Raw genomic sequence first — 21,443 nt, 5'->3', positions numbered from 1 at the left:
GCGGAGCTTCAGCTCTCCCTGTGTGATTTACGAAGCACAGTTTTATTAAAGAGCCCGGACACCACCTCTCATGCAGGCAGTTGTCAGGCCCCTGCCAATACATTCTGGTCTCTTACGAATTACGTTCTTCAGAAGCAAAGTTAATTTTCAGCATTTTTAAACATCCAATAGCTAAACGAATAGATATTCTGCAGTTGAATCCATGCTTTTCAAGTGCAATATCAAATAGGGTCAAGAAAGAACTATAACTAATAATACAATCAATTCCTTAAAGAAAAAGGGCTCAGTGTATAGGAGGTAGAGGCCAGAGGCCAAGACTAGAAGACTGTGTGTGTGTCCAGTCCCTAGCAATGTGATCTTGAGTACCTCACTTCACTTTTCTGGGCTCAGTTGCCCAATCTGTATAACGAGGTTTCACCTGAGGCTCAAACTATATCATACATGTAAAAAAGCACGCTGTAAATTATATAGTGCTATAGAAGTGGTGATTTGTTTTTACATAGTTATGAGGTTATTATTTAGAAAAAAGGATCCTTACAAATAGCTCTATTATTATTTTAAAATTTCATGCACTGATTTTACCCAGACACTTAATTCTATATTCATTTCAAGGAACTTGTATTTAGGGCGGAGGGAAGCTCATTGGTGGGGCTACATGCTGAGTGCCCCTCAAGGAACTTGTATTTAAAAAAATAAAAATCCTTTCAAATTAACACAAACAATGGGCTGATCTCTCAGGTAATTTTCAAATTTGAGGAGTTGAGGAAACTGACAATTTATATTCTGGGTTCTCTAGCTCAAAGCTTTTCCTCCCTAATTTGGATAGCTCCAAAATCTAAAGCATCATAAATCCCAAAGAGGACTTTGATGAAAGAGTTAGAATATTATTAAACTGATTTGCAGCTTGGCTTCCCAAAAGCACTGAATTACTGTTTTACAAAGCAGTTTCAGATTCTACATGACATTTCAGAAGTTGAAATATAAAACTGGTGGCTTCGTTAGGATGGAGCTACTTTTAAACTCAATCAGAAACGCCTACCATCCAACAATGTCATTAGAAAAGAGTAACTATTTTTCTAAGGAAAGTGGGTTCCATGAACTCAAGCCTGAAATTTAGAAAATGGAGTTATTCATTTTGCAAATAACTCACTAACATCATAAATTAATTAAGCCAAGAAGCAAATATTTTCACAGATCAATGAACTACTGCTAAAGGGTACAGCACAATTAAATTACAGCCTTGGCTAAATGTCATTGCTTTATCACAGTGGGCCTTTCAGCGTTGAGTCATGTTAACTAATTCAACTATTCAACCAGAAGCTGTTTTACTTCCAAAAATTCTCTAAGAATCAAACATCAATTCTTCTCGGCATCTGGCCTTCAAGCTCAGCTCATTTTCCTTCTCTTCTGAGATTGGCACGTACTATTTTTGAATGTGGAGTAAGAATAATACGTTTTCAGGGATAGAGTGAATCGGCGTAAAAGAAGGGTAAAGACAAGCAGGCTAAGAATAGCATAAAAATTATCTTCTCGTGGGCAGTCCCATGCTAAGGGTAATCATCGGCCCCAACACAGAGGCAGTGGTGCCTCCAGCATGGGCAGTGACGCTGGCCAGGGCCTCCAACCTGCTTTCCTCCTTCAGGTTGCTAATCCATGGACTCTAGGTTCTAGTTGCACAAAGAGCTAATAATAAGAGGTAAAGCATCTGAGTGTGGGAACAAGGAGGTGACAAGACCAGAGTCCCTAATTCAAAGAAACTCTGTTTATTACTCATATCACTGGGTCATACTTAGTGGCAGACACACTCTTCAGCACCACCCTTGAACCTCTGAAGGATGCTCTCTGACTCTGATGAGGACTAGCGGACAGGAAGTGGCTCCTATAACAGAAACCCCATGCACCAGATCTTTTCTTTTTGCCCCTATGGATCCACACCCACACTCTTCTCATCATGAGAGTGCAGACCTATTTCAACCTGGGATTACCCAAGGGGAGGCTCAAGCAGGAGACCCAGAGGAGGAGACCCCACCTCACCCTCGACCTGGCTGTGCTCCTTCCCTTCTCTGTATTTTTGTTCTTTCTGGGAGATGTCCTTGGCTATGTTTCCTAACCTTTGTTGCCGTTTTTCACATATATGTATATTCAGCAAGAATTTTGTTTAAGCAGTCCTAATTCTTCATACCAAAGGCCATAGTTCCTGTTAGGTGACTGACCCTCTCTGACAGCTGCCCCTTAAGGCCCACGTAGGGGTAATAATAGTAACTCCCTGTACCGTGGTATCTTACCATCCTTTCCTAGTTTCCCTAATCCTGTCCACACCCCTGTCGACAATCCTTCCCTTCAGGCTCCTCAATACCCCCATTTATAGCCGGGACCCTGACCGATTAAACCACCAGAGCTCTCACCATGGGATGTAGCTCCACCTAGAATTTTGCCTTGAGCTTAATCTCCCTAATAACAGTCCTCGGACAAGAAGCCAGGCAAAGATGGGGCTTGGAAAGCTCATCTCCCCTCCTCAATGAAAAATACAGTGACTACTCTCTAAGACAAAGAAGCAAACTCAACTCCTTACTGGCATCTGGAATAGAACTAAATCAACAGCAAGGAAAACACTGGGAAACTCGTAATGAGTGAGTTTACCTGCATTGATTAGATCTGCATCAACTTCATTTTCGAATGGATATGGACCCTGTCAAATAAAACAAACAAGTCAACGTCAATTAGTAACAGAACTTTCTCACTGAACTGAACACTAATACTGTAATATAAATAACGTCTCTAAAAAGTCTTCAAAAGACTTGAGGTGAATCTTCAAAAGATAATTCTGGTATTTGCATGGCTGTGTTTCTCATATTGATTAGTCTTTCTTACACTAATAATCATGACTGGGTAAATGAAAAATATTTTCTAAATATGATCAAAGTTTGAAAGTAATGTTAAATTATTAGAAATATATGACAATCAAACAAAAAGTATTCACGGCCTACTATGCAGCAATGTTATTCATAAACCTTCCTCATAGCAAATTTAAACTAAATGGCTGCATTATTTGGCTAGAAAGACCAACAGAGGCCAAGTTTCAGCTTTTTGGTATGCAGAAGCCAAAAGCTTGAATTTGGGGTCCTAACCTTATTGTTCAAAACATCTGAGTTTTGCTACCTTTGTTTTCCCTTTGCCCACTTTTTCTCAGTAAGTTTTTAAAATTTTTTGTATGCATTTTTATAAGATATTTCTACTTGAATGGGGCAAGGAGTTCTGTAACATAACATATATTAATCAAAAAGGGAGAGAAGAGAAAAGAAAAAGGCATAAGATAGAACCAAGAATGAGGACATATTGGCTGTAAAATTTTAACAGACTTTCTATGGAACCAAAATTTTATTTTTTAAGTAAATTGAAGTGGTAACTAATGTTTAGACCTATGTAAATTTCCTTTTAAACACTGACCATGGGTAATTCACATACACTTGTTTCCCTTATCTTCAAACTGAGGGAACTGGTCACTCTAGATAATCCCTCAGGTACCCAAACAATACAAGTCTTCTTTTTTGTTTGTTTGTTTGTTTGTTTGTTAAGCTTCACCAGAGGATATTTTTCCATTGATTTTAGAGAGCGTGGAAGGGATGGGGAGAGACACAGAGAGAGAAACAATGATTGGTTGCCTCCCATAGGTGCCCAGACCAGGGCCGGGGATGGAGCCTGCAACTTAGGTAAGGGCCCTTGACCAAAATCAAACATGCAAAACTTCAGTCCAAGGGCCAACACTCCACTAACTGAGCCAAACCAGCCAGGACCTAAGTCTTTGACTTCAATACGAATCTGATTTCATCCAAACACATATCATTTTCGTCTTTGAAAATGGTTATGATTATTGCCTCAATCAAGGAGTATAGATTCTATGCTTATAATCATTATTTATATTATAAATACCAGGTATACATTTTTACATATACAATTTTTATTGCATTAACAGTTATAATCCACTGAGGAACAATAAAGATTAGGAATATTATAAATTGGCAAACTATAAATAATCTCTGCCATAGTTAATAATTAAGTTAAAAATGTCATCCAGGAAGCAAATGTGCTTCTTTTTTTCATTATAATATTGAGGAAAAACAGTGGTCAAATTCTCTGAGAATATTGAGCTCACCTGGAAGGTTAATTCTGAGGAAAAGAAAATTCTACCCTTTGGGACAACAGGACCTTAAAACAAATTGATGAGAAGAATTGCTAGAACTTTTTTAATTAATCAACTGTCAAAAAAATGTCCCTGCCCTAAATAGAAACCTTACTCTCCAGTTTTCACTCAGAGCCTCACTGAATTTTATTTCACAGAGACTTGTTAACCTTCATTCTTGTCCAGCCACACAAGAGTTAAAAGTAGTTAACTAAAGAGCAAACCGTGAAGTCCTCTGATGTTTTGCTCACCAGGGGAGATGGAAACCCATTACCTGATGAAGGAGGAGTAGTGAAAAAACTTGCATAGTCAGGAAACGACATCTACTGCAGCAAATATAACACTACAAACTCACAATGACCACCACTGTATGGGAAAGTTAAATATTTTATTGTGATGATAAACAAATAGAAAAGGAAGTCTGGGAACTTTAAGCTAACAATTCTCAGTTATTAGAAGATTTCACTACATGGAATAGCTAGTTCTCCATCAAGACTGCTTAAATAGCCCTGGCTGGTTTGGCTCAGTGGACAGAGCTTCAGCCTGTGGACTGAAGAGTCCCAGGTTCGATTCCAGTCAAGGGCACATGCCCGGGTTGCAGGCTCGATCCCCAGTGGGGGTTGTGCAGGAGGCAGCTGATCTATGATTCTCTCCCATCATTGATGTTTCTATCTCTCCCTCTCGCTTTCTCTCTGAAATCAATAAAAATATATAGAAAAAAGAAGTTAAAAAAAAAAAGACTGCATAAATACATAGAAGCATGGAACAGACTGTGGAATCTCAGAGGGAAAGCAGGGGTGGTGAGTGGGTAGGAAGAGATCAACCAAAAAACTTGTATGCATATATGCATATCCCATGGACACAGACAATGATGAAGGCCAGGGCGGGCAGGCTAGAGGGGTAATGGGGGGGGTGGGGAAGGGGACATATGTAATACTTTCACCAATAAAGACAAATTTAAAAAAAAAAAGATGAGCAAGGGAAAAAAAGACTGCATAAATAAAACTTTAATTTCTATCTTACCAAACCCAGGATTCCATTTTCACTCTGCAGATGGATAGTCATATTTGGGCTGATAAAGTTGCTGGCCAGAAGTGGGATTCCTATGCCCAAATTAGCTGGAAAAGAAGATGTTAAGGTAGAACGTGGAAAAGGTAGAGAGATTTATGCCATAAATCTTCCACATACATCAACCCGAAGAGAAGCCTTCTTTAAAGGCACTTGCTCTGAATGTAATTACTGAACACATTCTCGAATCACCCTCTAGGCACTTTTGTAATTAAAAAAATAAATAAATAAAGTCACTAATTAATCACAGCTTTTTCGATAACACTGATATGCTTTCCCATAAATATATCAAAGCAGTGGCTTCAGAAGACTAGCCAAGAGGTCATTTTCACTGTAAGACATTCTGTTTGCATTGACACGCTCAGCAAATTTGGACTGACGTATTATGACTTGTGACCGATATATTATTAAACATGGCTTGACCTTTGTTTAAAAGCAATTTTGACTTTTCAAAACTCCAACTAAAAATAAGGATGACTTAACATTCTTAAGAAGGGCTACCATTTCTAAATTTTAAAAATGTTCTGACAATACCAAAATGTCTGCATGAAAGTGTTTCATCTCCTTTGGGTCACTGAGATAACATCCACTGGTGACTGAGACTTCCCTAAAACACAAGGCGGGGAAGGGGGGCATAAGTTTCAGTGAAAACAATTGAGACCATATACAAAGTAGCTGGGTTAAGGCATCAAAGAGTAACTGAGGGTGTTGAATCTTCTTCCTTAGACATCAAAATAGGGTAAATCCTAATGTGTACCCAGATGGTGTGGGTTCAGTATTGCCTCTCAATACAAGCAGTGTGAACAGATCAGCGATATGCAGACAAAAACTCATAGACACAGATAACAGTATTGTGGTTACCGGAGGGGAAGGAGAGGGAGGGTGGTAAAGGGTAAAAGGGTTGAATATATGGTGATGGAAGGAGATTGGACTTTGGGTGGTAAACACACAATGCAATATACAGATGATGTATTATAGACTTGTACACTTCAAACCTATTTAATTTTATTAAAAAATGTCACCCCAATAAATTTAATTTTAAAAAGAGGGATAAAAGATACGCTGCCCAGAACTGCCGACTATGCTGTCCACTACTGCTCGAGAATGGCAAACACTCACTGTTATTTAAATGCAGTCAAAATCCAAACACTCATTGTACTAATTATCTCTTCCTATCTCTTTTTTGAGAAAATACTTAAAAGATTAAAAATGGCGGCAGAGTAGGTGGATGCTGCACGGACATGCCCCCAGGAACAAACTGGAATTACAACTAAAATACAGAAAAACTTCCTGAATAATCAACGGAAGACTCGCAGGAGAGAACCCTGATACCTGAGTTCTGGAAGTGGAGGCCGCATAGAAACTGGTAAGAGGCACGGAGGCACGAAAGGGCTGGCTGGGTGCCCACAGGAAGCAAGTGAAATTCCGGAGAGATATCTCAGCTGTGGGGGGTTGCCACTGAGAACTCTGGGGTCTAATCCCCAAGCTGGGCCCCCCAGCAGAGAGTACCAGAACTGAGAAGGGTACCCACATAACATCTCCCTGTGAAAAGCAGCCAGGTTGCAGTCTGCCAGGGAGTGACAGCTGAAAAGTCAGGAGCCCTCTTAAAAAGCCAATGCACAAAATTCCCTGTGGAGCTGTTACAGAATTTACCAGGCAACCGGAAAATACACACACAGGAGTACTCAGAGATACAGGAAAAACCCATTTATTTCCAGATGTACTAGTACCGTGACTCAGGGGAGCCTGTTTCCAAATCCTGAGCAAACCAATATGGAGGAAGCTTTCTCTTTATACCCTTTGGTTTTTTTGTCCCCCAAATAAGGATCAGACTTCTGGACCTTTTGCAGGCTTTGCAAAAAGCCCTGTGTGTTGGGATGGGGGCCATGAGACCACACCTAAAGGCCTGGTGCCAGTGCTGATAACCCCTTCCAGGGGTTGTGTATTGTTCATGGTTTATGGCCTCTGTAAAATGTATTTAGGTAAACAGGTCTTGCAAGACCAGATAATTAAGGAAGGGGCAGTGACTAGACTAAAGGCTAACAGGAATGTGCATTAGGGATTCTAATTAACTAGGTACAGAGTCAGACTGCTGGTGTACCCCCCCAAAAAATGTCTTATTTTCCTCTTCAGAGCCACCCACCTTGTGCTCTGGCAGAGTGGACTGGAGCTGTGTAAGCAGAAGCCAGGATTGGGGACTCGGGGGTTAGAGCTCAGAAGGCAGACACCCAAAGTTTCCTGGGCTGAGTCATTCCCTCACACAGCAGAGGACATCTTTCCCACACCGACATTTGCTATATAGGAGGCCTTGCCTGGGGGGAAGACAGTTGATGCACCCTATTGGAAAACACCTTGCCCTGAGGCCACTTAAGAGACTAAAAATAACTATTAGCCTCCAGGTAGAAGCAACTGCCCTGACCTTTTGAAAAAATCTCTTGCCACTCCTGAGGACGATTACTTGGGTGGGGCATCCTATCAGTCTGTAGGCAGAGGCGGTCTCTGGAGGCTTTGAGTCTTTGCCTGTTCTAACTAGTCAGAAACAGTGCTTGACACTGTCCTGTACTAGAGATTGAGAGATATAGAGGATCTACCTAATACATAATCAGAAATCCAAACAGACAGCCAAAATGAGGAGACAAAGAAACAACCCCAAATGAAAAAACAAGGAAATTGTCCAGAAGAGATAAATGAAACGAACATAAGAAATTTATCTGAAACAAGAGTTCAGAGTAATGATGGTAAAGATGCTCAACAGCAAGAAAAAAATATATAGTAACTATGAAAAAAGAACAGTCGGAAATAAAGAATGACATAACACAAATAAAAAACACATTGGAAGGAATACACAGCAGATTAGGGGAAGCTGAGGATCGAAGACAGGGTTGAAAAAAATCAATCAGAGAACCAAAAAGAAAAAATAATGAAAAAACGGGAGGACAGCTTAAGAGAGCTGTGGGACAACGTGAAACGTAACAATATTAGAATAGCTGGTGTGCCAGAAGAGGCAGAAAGGGAGAAAGCAATAGAGAATGTGTTTGAAGAAATAATGGCAGAAAACTCCCCTAACCTGGTAAAGGAAAAAGTCACACAAGTTCAGGAGGCACAGAGAACCCCAAGCAAGAAGAATTCAAACAGGCTCATGTCAGACACATAATAATTAAAATACATTTAAAAAAAAAGAAAAATTAGAGAAAGTACTTAAAGCAGAATAAAGTACCTTTGTCAGAGGAAACAAGGGCCTGTTAAGAAGCTGGGTCTTATAGACAAAGACAAATACCATATGATCCTATATAATAAAGATGTAATATGCAAATGGTTGTTACGCCGTGAAGCGTAACGACTGACCGCATAACAACCAGATCACAGATCAGCAGGAGGGTGGGGCAGCGAGCTACACACAGGCAGTGGAGAGCTACAGGAGCGGGCAGGGCAGCAAGCTATAAGAGGGGGTGGGGGAGCTACAGGAGGATGGGGCAGTGGGCGGAGAGCTACTGGAGGGCGGCAGCGAGCTACTGGCAAGCTACTGGCACACAGATTCGTGCACAGGGCTACTAGTTCACTTATATGTGGAATCGAAAGAACAAAATAAATGAACAAACAAAATAAAAGCAGACTCATAGACACAAAGAACACAGTGATGGTGGCAGTTGGGAGGGGCCTGGGGGCTGAGTGAAAAAGGCAAAGGGATCAAGAAGTACAAATTGGTTGTTACAAAATAGTCATGGGGATATGAAGTACAGCATAGGGAATATAGCCAATAATATTGGAATCACTTTGTATGGTGCCAGGTGGGTACTGGAAATATCAGAGGGAAACACTTTATAAAGTATATGATTGTCTAACCACTAGTTGTACACCTGAAACTAATATAAAATAATACTGAATGTAAACTGTAATTGAAAAATAAAATTTAAAAAAAGTTGGATTTTATGTTTCAATGAATATGTAAGTGTCAGAATATAGAGAAAGTAAATAGCACTGGCTATAACTAGTACTTCTGAGGTTTAAAACCCTCATCTTGAGTAAGCTCCAATCTCAATAACATTTAGCCAAATGCCAAACTGCACTGAAGTCTATAGTATATGAGAAAATAGCTAAATAAAATTTTGGTCACCATTTTGTTCAAGAAGGCAAATGGACTAGAATTCCAATTTCATATATCCTTTCTTTTTTTTTAATTTTTATTTATTGATTTGAGAGAGAGAGAGAGAGATCAATTTGTTGTTCCACTGTATGCATTCATTGACTGCTTCTTGTGTGTGCCCTGACTGGGGATCGAACCTGCAACCTTGGCATATCAGGACGACACTTTAATCAACTCAGATACTCGGGCAGGCCAACTTCATATATCTTGACATCTGTAGATTACATGCCACATTTTGTAAAAACCGATCAACTGCTTCAAAAGTTACAAAGGCCTATAAAAGAATCGCCGTGCAGCAGGCCTGGTCGCCTGAAGAATATGGGAAAAGCAAGGGCCTCGTCTTTGCCAGTCCCACAGAGACAAAGGATACCGTACATGCCATCCTCAAACTCAAGAGCTGCCCGCTTGATGATGCGCTCCCTCACATTATCCCCAGGTTTTCCGGATTTGGCTTTTACATCTTCCTGTTTCCGGGTTGATAAACGCTTTAAGATAAACAGAAATAAATTATTCAGAATTGAGGTACACCTTGGATTTTTATCACTGGAAAGCACAAAAGTTTACTAAAAAGAAATTGAACTCTCTCCTACTACTATTACGAGGCAAATCTGCAATATAACAGAGTTAAAAAGAGAATACCCAGAAATAATATTTTTTTTTAATCCTCACCCAAGGACATGCTTATTGATTTTTTTAGAGAGGAAGGGAGAGAGAGAACAAGAGAAAGATTGATGTGAGAGAGAAACATCAATCGGTTGCCTCCCGTATGCACCCCGGCAAGGGACCAAACCAGCCCTGAGCAGAAATCGAACCCACAACCTTTTGGTGCACAGGACAACACTCCAACCAATTGAGCCACCTGGCCAGGGCCCAAATAATTCTTTAGAAAATGAGGGAAAGAGGTCAGATTTATTTGAAGGGCAAGATATACTTGCTCTGTCTCTTTGAAGCAATTAATCCCCCTGCTACTGTCACACTGACGGCTGCTACTGCCACCTCCCAAGACTCCTGCAACTACTTTCCCCTCCAGTGCTCGGGGACTGAGCCGGAACGAAGGGAAAAGGAACAGACTTGGACTCTGCTTTGGCAGGGCTGCCAGCGTGTGTTTACCAGGTGTTGCCGCTCTCAACAGCCTATTTCCACCTGCAGAGTCTGGACTGGTTTTGCTTCAAGCACATCACAGGGCTCACAGACATATCCAGCAACCAGCCAGGAAAGTATTTCCAATGCTGAGTCTCCTAACACAGACTCTGGTTCCTATTTGCAAACGTTCCATCATTTCTCCCTAGCCGGCTGACATCAGCTTTGAATCGCAGAATGACTTTTTTTGTCGTCCAAAGGATACAGCCTGTCTCTGATTCACTGATACCTCCAATACATGTCTATTCTGTTGCTGATCCCTAGACACTTATGAATGTTGGTACCCATTCTGGTCCAGATGGTCACTCTTCTAGCTCTGAGTATACTTGAAATACCTCCAATGCTCCTGCAAGCCTCGCCTTGCCACAATCTCCTACCCACCAGCTGCCTAGAGCCTGATGCCTAACACTAATGGGCAGTGGCGTTCTTCCCGGACTCTGTAAACCGTAAAGCAACTTTAAGATAGACAGGCATTTCTGCATGATCAAACATGGACAGTCCAGCAGGGGGACAGCCTCGGAGACCTGCTTATCCTTCTCTACCCCAGGGACAGGGGAGATGCAAAGCTATGCATCTTAAGTCAGAACACTCACAGGAGCCTGGAAACCAGGGTCACCAGGCACTGCTGGGCTGGACAACAGCACAGGTGACCATGTCCCTTCGCGATGGATACATGAGAAGCTCATACTAAGATCCAAAGCGAGGCTTCTGCGAGGTTTTAATTCCCTCTTATCTGGAATGAACCCAGGGACACATGTCTCTGATAATGAGACCCGGAAATACTGACAATGAAGCTAAGTCAACTACCTCAATTCTCTTCTCATATTTTTCTCCCTTTATAAGGCGATGTACATAAATCTTAGGAATATGGATGTCTTCTGGGGCAAAGGATCCAACATCGACAATTTCTTCAACCTATGCAAAGAGAGAAGGAAATTTTAATTAAATAGTGAAAGCTTACAATGAACCCTTTTTATTAAAAATAATGAAGTATATGCATCTTCACTTCCAACTTAGGTTGCATACACAATGTAATACACACACACACACACATACACACACACACACACACACACAGGTGGATGGGCAAAAATAGGTTTACAGTTGTGAGTATGCAAAACAGTTTATTCTTGTTTTATTATTTATTATTTATTGCATTATTTTCCATACAAACAATTGCAAATCTACTTTTGCCCACCCTACATATAAAAGAGAATATGTGTGTAGCCTGGCCAATGTTGCTCAGTGGTTGAGCATCGACCTATAATCTAGGAGGTCACGGTTCGATTCCTGGTCAGGGCACATGCCAGGTTGCGGGCTCCATCCCCAGTAGGGGGCATACAGGGGGCAGCTGATCAGTGATTCTCTCTCGTAATTGATGTTTCTACCTCTCTCTTCCTCTCCCTTCCTCTCTGAAATCAATAAAAATATATATTTTACAAATATAAAAAAATAATAAAAGAGAATGTGTGCATGTGTGCGTGTGTGTGTGTGTGTGTGTGTAATTTATATCAGACCTTCTGGAAATTCAAAAGAAAGAATTCAAATGCATGTGTCTGAGCATAAAATACAGAACATAAAGCTCCAGAACTTGGTCTTCGCTTAAAACAGACTCAGTTGCAAATCTGTCAAATGGTTTGTCAGTGCAGCCGCTTGCACGCTCACACACTGCAGCTCAACTGTGCACACTTGAAAGCACCTCCCTCAAGACCAGATTTTCAAACGTAGTGGGAAATTCATATCAAAGGCAAGAATCTGTAACAACATCTGCTCATCCATTGGAGAGCTTTCTAAATGTAGATACAAATGCTATTTGTAACACCTTTTAATTATTCCTGTTAGCTTCCTGGGATCGTGATCAAAATGCAACCAGAGAAATCATTTTACTTAAAGACAGACTATTGATTTCAATATGGAAATTTCAAAAAACAAATATTAACTAAAAACTAGAAATACCCAATCTATAATAATAAAAGCATAATATGCTAATTAGACCGGACATCCTTCTGGATGACCTTCTGGACGAAGCTGGGGCTGTGAGGGAAGCCTGGGTCCTGGGTGCCTGCTAGCAGCTGGAGGGAAGCCCAGGTCCTGGGTGCCGGAGGGAAGCCCAAGTCCCAGTGCCAGAGGGAAGCCAGTGCTGGTAGCCAGGGGAAGGAAGACCTACTCTTGCACGAATTTCGTGCATCGGGCCTCTAGTGTAATTATAATTAAAGTCTTTCACGGAGTAAAAGGGCATTTTATAAAAATATGAAGTGACCCAAGGAAGCCAGCTATTTTAGAATTTTTTTTAAAAAGGAAAAAACAGTGTTTATTTTTATAGCAACATAAAATATGAGAGTAACAAGAATTAAGAAAAACTATGGTTACCCAGTGTGGCTCAGTGGTTGAGCCTCGACCCATGAACCAAGAGATCATGGTTCGATTCCTGGTCAGGGCACATACCTGGGTTGCAAGCTCGATCCCCAGTAGGAGACATGCAGGAGGCAGCCGATCAGTGATGCTCTCTCATCATTGATGTTTCTATCTCTTTCTCCCTCTTCCCTTCCTCTCTCTAAAATCAATAAAAACGTATTTTTTTAAGAAAAGAAAAGAAAAACTATGGTCAATGTTGTTCTGGTCAAAGAATTATCTTTCTGGTGCCAAGAATAAATATCACCTTGAAGACTGTGAGTGCTTATCTTAGTAGATACCATACCCAAAGCAAGCAGCTATGTGCTTAAAGGAACTGACTTGTATAAGGAGAGTTCTATGAAATGAGTCTCCTAAACTAGTAACTGAACGCTCTACCAGTTTCTGAGGTGAAGTAGCCCTCCTCCTGCTCACACTCCCCAGACAAGGAAAGCACACCAGGGATTACAAGAGGCTTTTTAGTGACGGTGCACCTGCTACCCAGCAGCTGGGAAGGAACAGGACATGGGGGACAAAAGCTATCTCCTTTGATAAACAGACGGATCTTGACCCAAATCAAACAAAACTCCCAGGAAGAGTCAGGAAACATGGGGACATCTAAACTGAAATAGTGGGTACAGATGTGCACCGACTTCCACCTGAGAAAAAAGGGGGAGGCAAGGGGACCCCATTGCTGTGCTCTCAACCTCTCCACGCCCCGGCATTTCCTCCCCAGCTGGTGACCAGGTGGTGGAGGTGGGGCAGGCAGGGCACTGAGCACCTGCCACCTCCTCCACCCACGGAACTCTCAGCCATTAGGGCTCATGCCCACCTTCACACTTATTCCATTCAACTCTTTGAAGACAGTCCTGACTTTAAAAATTCATGGGTACATGAATCCATTATCCTGGGGATAAACATGAAGACTTCCTATTTGTGAAGATATGTTCCACAGCATTTGCTAAATTATGAAGGAGTTGGAAACAACCTAAATGGTTAATGATAGGACAAATGTAAAATATATCTGGTGCAGCCACATAATGAATAGTTAATGACAGCTCATAATTCAATGTTGGCTCGTTGGTCCTAGATGTAAATTATTTCTATACCTACCAAAAACTGAAAGGGAATACACTGAAATACTAATGATTATCATCTCCGAGTGATAGGACAAGTTATTTTTGTTTCCCTTCTACTTTTATAATGAAGGAAACCTACAATGTTACATTTTTTTAAGATGCAATAGACATCAAGTAATTTCCAAAACGAGAAAGTACGTGAGTGAGAAATGTGATATATTCCTTAATTAGTTAGATAGGTACCAACTAGCACATGTGAAGAAGAAAATAGCCACGCTAAGAAAAGCAGTGGTTTCTAAATTCTGAAGCACTTTACAAGATTATGAAGTATATTAAGAAAACCTTTTTGCTTCCATTTTTTAAAACAATGTGAATTATTCCCCATGTCTAACACTCTTCCCAAAGCTCAGGGCCTTCTGTCTCCTGCTTGCGTTATTGCTGCAGCTCCCTCACTGGTCTCCCTGACTTTACGCTTCAGCAAGGGCAAGAAATACAAGGGAAAGGGACAAAAAGTAGTCCTTCTCACTTAAACCACAAATGCTGATGGCAAACAATCACTATTCTCTTCTGGTTCCACCAAAGAAAGTTTTGACACACACACAAAAAAACACACACCAAATTAAGACAAAGTTTCTTCACTGAGAGTAACTGCATCACGACTTTCCCAGCAAACGAGTGGAAGACACCAGTAAAACAGCTCAGATGAAGGCGCGCATCGGTAACACCCCATCGGGCCCACCTCTGCTCTCCTGGTAGGATGATTTCCACACGGTGAAGTGCACATGCAGCATCTGTTCAAACTTCATCCACACTCAGCGGTATGGAAAATGTCTATACAGAAATCAATGCTTTCTCCGAGATGGTTGGCTGACTTCCACAGCAAAGGAAGAAAAAAATGTGAAGTACAAACCAACAGGAGAAAACATGTTTTCAGACAACCTGTGAAAAGAATTTTTTAAAAACTGAAGAGGCAGGACCATCTCAATGCTACCCACGGAAGGGGCTGAGGCCTCTGGGCTGGTTTTGTGTGATCACGAGAAAGAACTAGTGTGTGTGTGTGTGTGTGTGTGTGTGTGTGTGTGTGTGTGTTGGGGGGAGTCTAGTGAAATCAGGCAATAACATAAGAGTCAAAGAGATCTGAAAAGAAAAAATGAATAAAATGCACTTGTGTTAAGGAAAAAGTAATAATAAATGTGTAAGAGCACTCACGAACGATGGCAGAGACACACCTCCTCAAGTCACAAGTGAGTGAGATAGAGAAGAAGGAACAAAGAAGAGGCCTCAGTGCAAAGCAATGGGCATGCGCAGGCGTCCTCAGTCAAGGTCAAGTTGGAAGCAAGGGAGCTAGGAACCACCCAGACTTCTCCTTGGCGCTGTGCATGGTTCTTATGTGGCACCATCTGGTCCATCTAAAAAATCCAGACACTTGAGGCTTCTCTAATTAGTACTTGTCTTCAGTCATTAGCAGAAAAATAGAGGCTAGGAAATGTTAATTATTATTGATTTGAACTCTGCTTTCCAAGGTTGCTTTCTCTGCCCTGCACGCATCCTACTTGATAATTCTGAAAAGTTTTATAACAAAGCTCGGAGAAAGATCAGAATTCATCCTTGGGTGACAATGTTTTTGATTTTACTTGGCAAGTACTATTTATATCTCAGGCAAAGGAACAGAGGAGCTGCCAGGCAATAACTTCCTTATTTTTATTTTATTTATTTTTTTTTTTTAGTGACAACCTCCATCCATTACAGCCGCAGAAACGGCCCGGCGCTGGAGGCTGCTAGTGGAGAAGGCTGTGCACCTGCAAACCCGGCGGTTTCATGATGCAAAGTGAGGGCTGTGGGGAGGGGAGAAGGGAGGAATCACATGGCAGACTTTTTCCCTGAGTCATTTTAACTTTCAACAAGGTTTAGAATGACCCTGACTGGGTTGCTCAGTTGGTTGGAGCACCGTCCCATACACTAAAAGGTTGCAGGTTCAATGCCCAGTTGGGGAGCATGTGGGAGGCAACAGATCGATGTTTCTCTCCCTCTCTCTTTCTCCTTTCTCTCTCGCTAAAAGCAATAAACATATTCTCAGGTGAAGATTGAAAAAAATGAACATTCATCTTTTGCCAAGAAATAAAAAAGCAGACAAGCAGCAGCAATAATGTCTATATTCCTATGAAACACCAACTCAAATTAGCAAAAGCTGAAGACTAGAAAAATGGAAGAGGAAGGCAGTGAGCAATAACAGAACCAGGTACACGTTGGATGCAGAGGTGCTCTGGATGTCCATTTAAGCCAGAGGACAGGTAAGATGAAGAAAACATGTGGAGAAAAGGGAAGTGGGCATGCAGGGTATCCTTGCCCAAAATCCAAAGAAGAAGAAAAAATTTTTCATTAATCCAAAGGAGGAGGAAAGTCCCTATCTTCTAAAGCAGTGCTGTAGAGCCTAAGACCATCGGAAAACACAGATATTTACATTACGATTCATAACAGTAGCAAAATTACAGTTATGAAGTAGCAACGAAAATAATTTTATGGTTGGGGGTCACCACAACATGAGGAACTGTATTAAAGGGCCGCGGCGTTAGAAAGGTTGAGAACCACTGATCTAAAGCTTCATGCTAAGAAATGAGATGACTGGTACAAAACATAGGAGAAGATGGCATGAAAGCTAAAAAGGCTTGGGGCACATGCATGTGGTCTTAGAGGTCTACATGGGAAGGCACGGAGACTGAAAAGACGAATGGCTATTGAAGAATCTGCAGCCTTAAAAACGATGGCAATTATGATGGCACAGTCGTTACTGAAACCTGGTTGACTGGATCTGATGCCCACAGACATTCCACCACGTGCAGTGAAAATTAGCTGCCCAAGGGTGTGCCAGGACAAGGAAATAGGCACAAGTCAGGGAAGCCACGACCTGGGGTAAGAAAGTGTATTTAAAGTGATTTCAAAGAAGAAAGAATATCACACCAACGGCTATGGAATCAGAGTGCTCACTAAACTAAAGAGGTAGATAACATATTTTTATAGAAATGATAAAATCGGCTCAGAAATAAGACAGTGCTATCATGAGAGACACTAATTTTCGAACACATTCTGTTCATGATATTCTGCTGATAAATCCTCTATTGTCCTCTGACAAGTTCTATCTCTCAGAATGAAATAGTGAGAAAAAAAACCATGATTCTGGACTTCCAACCAATGAGGGTAACTGCCTGGTAAAGTAGAAATGATGGAAACCCTGAGAGAAAGTGACAAGGTAAAATTGAAATTTGCAAGAGACCAGGAACTGAATCCTGGACATCCATAGAAATGGATCCAGATCTTGGAAGAAAAGCAGATTTCAGAAAGTTGAGAGTTAAAGACAAGCGGGCTCAAGTGGTCAGAAACTCTTAGTGACAATGGGGCTGGCCAGGCTCTCACACCCCACGCGGACAGTGTGCAAACAGATCGTCCTGATGACGAAGAGAACGATGTGAAAACAAATGAAGGTAGAAAGTGGTTTCTGCTGGCTAGGAGAATAAAATAGGCCAATACTAAGTGAATGAAATTCACTAGGGGTCAAGGTTAATGTTGTAATTAAATACCTGGCCTAATCATTTTTTTTTTGAAAAAGGAAATAAAAGGGTTTAGCTAACTACCAGCTCCAAGACTATAATGTAGAGGATACCCCAAAAACTCCAAAAGAATCTTCCTCAGAGTTCACGATAATCATCTTCAACCAAATGTCCCTCATTACTAAATAAAAACAGTTCTTCCTCCCTCCATTGTCTCATTTAGAAACACTGGATAAGAAGGAAAATGGATGATGCAGTTGAAACTCTTTAGAAGAAAAGCTTTACCTAAAATAACTCAATTTATTAAAACTATGACTAGCAGCAAAATAAGTAGGACAGATTGATCCCCCCAAAAAATAGAAATATTACTTTACTCAGAGACTATCCCAATAGTTTTCATAATGTGGGAAAATTGTGTTTTTTTTAAACAAACTTACAAGCAGCTTATTGTAAATATTGTTTTCACTTCCACAGACTCTAATACCACATCCAAACAGTTCATCCCATGCTGGTATTTTGCTAACACATTTTCTTTGACCAAAAATTCCAATCTTAAAATAACATTCAGGAAGTATTATAAATATACAATTTTATGCCATATCTTTTTCTAAAAGAAAATTTTATTAGAACTGTAGCAAATCCAGAGAAGTAATTAAAGTGAGTACATCTACCCAAATGAATTAAAATACTTCTAATATGTTAATTCAAAGCACCAGTCTTATCTATAATAGTAAGAAAAGAAAAAAAAACCACTATACCATTATCACATGCCCCCAGGAAAGCAGGAAGACATGATATAATTAATAGAATTAAACTAGGAACATTTTTCAATGAAGAGTTATGGAGAAACAGGGAGAAAAGGAAAGTTAGTGTTGGGTGTTACAGCCCCAGAAATACTGCCTCTTAGTGATGCCGAATAAAATGTTAAAAGGTTACTATGCGACAGAGAATGAATATGCCATACTTATTTATATAAAACTACCCATATTAATCTTAGTGAATGTTAAGCCCAGCTTGTTACTCCAACCTGGTTTTTTCTCTCAAAACTAGAGCTTGCATGTTAAAAGTTTTTTTTTAGTATACGTCACAACCCAGCAGTTTGAGTTCCTGCGTGAACCTGACCTTCAAGTCCCTGGCTGGCACAGACGGCCGAGACACAGGAATTCACTGACAAAAACCAGATGGCCAACTCAGGGACACTGCCTGCGTGCACGGTCCCTCCACCTGGTCTCTCTGTTCTGCTTTCCCTCTCCCTCCTTATAAAAACCTCTGCCTGCACTGAGATGTGAAGATAGGTTTTTGAGGACAGGGTCCACACATCTTCTCAAGTCACCAGCAACTTGAATAAACTCCTTTCCTTCTTACCAGCACCGGCTCCCGGGTTTGGCTTTTGTTGCTGCAGGCAGTCAAACCTGGGTTCGGTTACAACTACTCTTTAAGACTTGTTTCCTTCCATTTTAGGCTGTTCATCATCCTCACGGCTCTTTATTACGCAAGAACACAGTATTTAACACAAAATGCAAGGGAGAATTGTGTTAAACTCTAACATCTCCAGAACACAGATAATGGCTGTTTAATCTAACAGAAATTGACTCAAATTCAGCTCGGGAATGACTCAATAATTCCTAAATTTAAAATCACTTCCCATGTGCAACAGATAAGAACTTCCTTTTTCACTTCATCGTTTAAATGTTCTCCATATGTTTTCATTTCTATGAAGCAGTAAGCAAAGCAGAATCCTAACCCTATTTATTTCATTACAAATTAAAATGCCATGTTGGTTTTCCCTGATTTAGTCTAAGAAAGGTAGGCATAACACAAAAGAATAAACTTCGAAACAAAATATCCTCTTTCTTCTCTCTATGCTTCGGTTTCACAGACTAGCCCTTTAAGTCTAAAGAAATTCAAACCTAACATCACATTCTCTGCTGTGATTTTAGTATTGAGATGAAATGGCCCTTCCCATCATACCAGACACACAATCAGGCTGGAATCACTTGGTTCCTGATTTTCAAAACAAACTGAATTTCAGCCTCTAGTCCTCACTGGGAAACCAGGGCCAGTCCTAACTTGAAGGCCCGCATTCACAGCAATGATGGAAACCTACAGGGAAAAGAGGTGATTGAGGTCCCAAATGTAGAACGTCTTCTTGCCATATACACCTCATCCCCAAAACTCAACACATTTTAAAAAATTAAGAATGACAAGAGAAGCGCCCTGATCTTTTAGTCAGAATTTACCCGTTACAGAAAAGTGGCTGGGGTTGATAGAAAAGATAATTTTTTTATGCCAATACTCTGTAAGAGAGTAACTTTTGTCCTTATGAATCTAATGGCATACTGACATTTTTCCATACTTATAAAAAATGAGATAACAGAGCATGCTTCAGAGAACTGGATTTTGGGTCAGAAGATGCAGATTTAGGGCTGAGCCCTAATTATCATCTAGAACCGTGTTCCTATGTGAATCACAGTCATTTCATCTCTAAAATGTGGAAGTTTAACTTTAAATGATGCCCAACATTCTTCCCAGCCCTTGTGTATGAGCTCACAATGGCCCTGTCCTGTTTAATAATATACTGAGTTGCGTTTCAGAAACCACAGACCAAAACCACAAGTCATACAGCTGAAGCATGTGCAAAGGAGAGAACTTGGACCTCCTGCTGCACCGGAAACCAAAGTCTCGTACCCCCTTCCCCCAAAGGAACAAAAGGACCAGGACATAATTGAAGCTGGAACACTGAACCCTTTCAGAAGCCAAGGGTCTGTTGTCTAGGAAGATCTGCTGTTGACATCCCTTTACCATAATGGCCAAATTTCAAGGTCCTCCGATTAAACCTTGCCCACCAGCACTTCCACTACCTGTACCCCCAGCCCCTTAAAAACCCTGGTCCAGTGAGCAAGATGGATCTGGGGGACCATTCGTTCTCCCATCTTCTTGGTTGGCACCTTCTCGATCAATAAACCTTTCCTAACTCCAAACTTTGCCGTTTTGAGCCTTGGCCTTTCGAAGCACCAGGCACTCCGACTTTGGTTGGGTAACATTTGCATGTTTTTATAACAAGACCTTAGAGTCCACACATTAATGCATCTTTCTAATTATTCGAGGTTGTGGACCGCTAGATCAATTCCCTCCTGCTGGGTGTATTTTGGTAAATGAAACACACGATTTTAATTCCATGCCACTTAGTATCTTCACTGCCCTTCTGAACTTGTGTGTTTGCTATGCTAATGCTCTCCTGACTAACCAGGCTATTGCATTTACTGAACCAGTTTATTTGCCACCAATTTTATAATCCTCTGCATGTCTAGTTAACTACCACATGGTTTGCGCTGCTCTAGCTGAGTAATAAGAGCCTCCTGAATGAGACACACTATCTATTTCAGCCAGCATTCAAAGGCACACCTTGAGATAAAAGGATCCTGGAGAAGTCAGAGGCAGCGAGGCACAGTAATAAGGAAGGGAATTACAGAACAGCTGGCGGCAGATTATCAAGTCTCTCGAAGCAGGGCCCAACAAAGGCTTCAAATATAAAGGAACAAGCACTGAGCACAAGACATTTTTTTGCTTTCTCAGACCACAGCAGGATAATGATGTCAATCAACTAGAATGGGCAGAACATTTCTAAGCCTGCAAAGTGATGCTTGTATTTTAAAATTACTAGCTCTCGATGACTCCAACATCATTTATTGAGTATCTATTATGTCCCAGGCATTGTGCCAGGGGCTGGAAATACAAAGATGAGGGGAACAAGGTCCCATGAGGTGCTCAGTCGAATGGAAGAGATAGGTAAACAGCTAATCACAATATAACATGGTAATAAATGCTTCCACTGAGCAGAAAACGAGATAAGAAAAGAAGGGTGGGGAGGGCATGCCAGGCATCAGGAATGGCCT

General features: G+C 40.9%; 1 protein-coding gene across 1 annotated transcript in view; it reads right to left on the bottom strand.

Annotated features, from left to right (window-relative positions):
- OXCT1 (3-oxoacid CoA-transferase 1) overlaps positions 1-21,443 on the bottom strand; it is a 119,206-nt gene that overhangs the window by 53,344 nt on the left and 44,419 nt on the right. Inside the window, exons 8-11 of the mRNA XM_008155618.3 lie at positions 11,340-11,447; positions 9,763-9,877; positions 5,204-5,298; positions 2,641-2,689 (exon numbers count right to left, since the gene is read on the bottom strand). Of these exons, the coding sequence (XP_008153840.2) occupies positions 2,641-2,689; positions 5,204-5,298; positions 9,763-9,877; positions 11,340-11,447 (367 nt within the window). The remainder of the gene's footprint in view (positions 1-2,640; positions 2,690-5,203; positions 5,299-9,762; positions 9,878-11,339; positions 11,448-21,443) is intronic.

This window comes from Eptesicus fuscus, chromosome 4 (genome assembly GCF_027574615.1).
Source record: "Eptesicus fuscus isolate TK198812 chromosome 4, DD_ASM_mEF_20220401, whole genome shotgun sequence".
Taxonomy (NCBI): Eukaryota; Metazoa; Chordata; class Mammalia; order Chiroptera; family Vespertilionidae; genus Eptesicus; species Eptesicus fuscus.
Note: the sequence above shows the minus strand (reverse complement) of the source record. Positions and strands in the feature narration are given on the sequence as shown.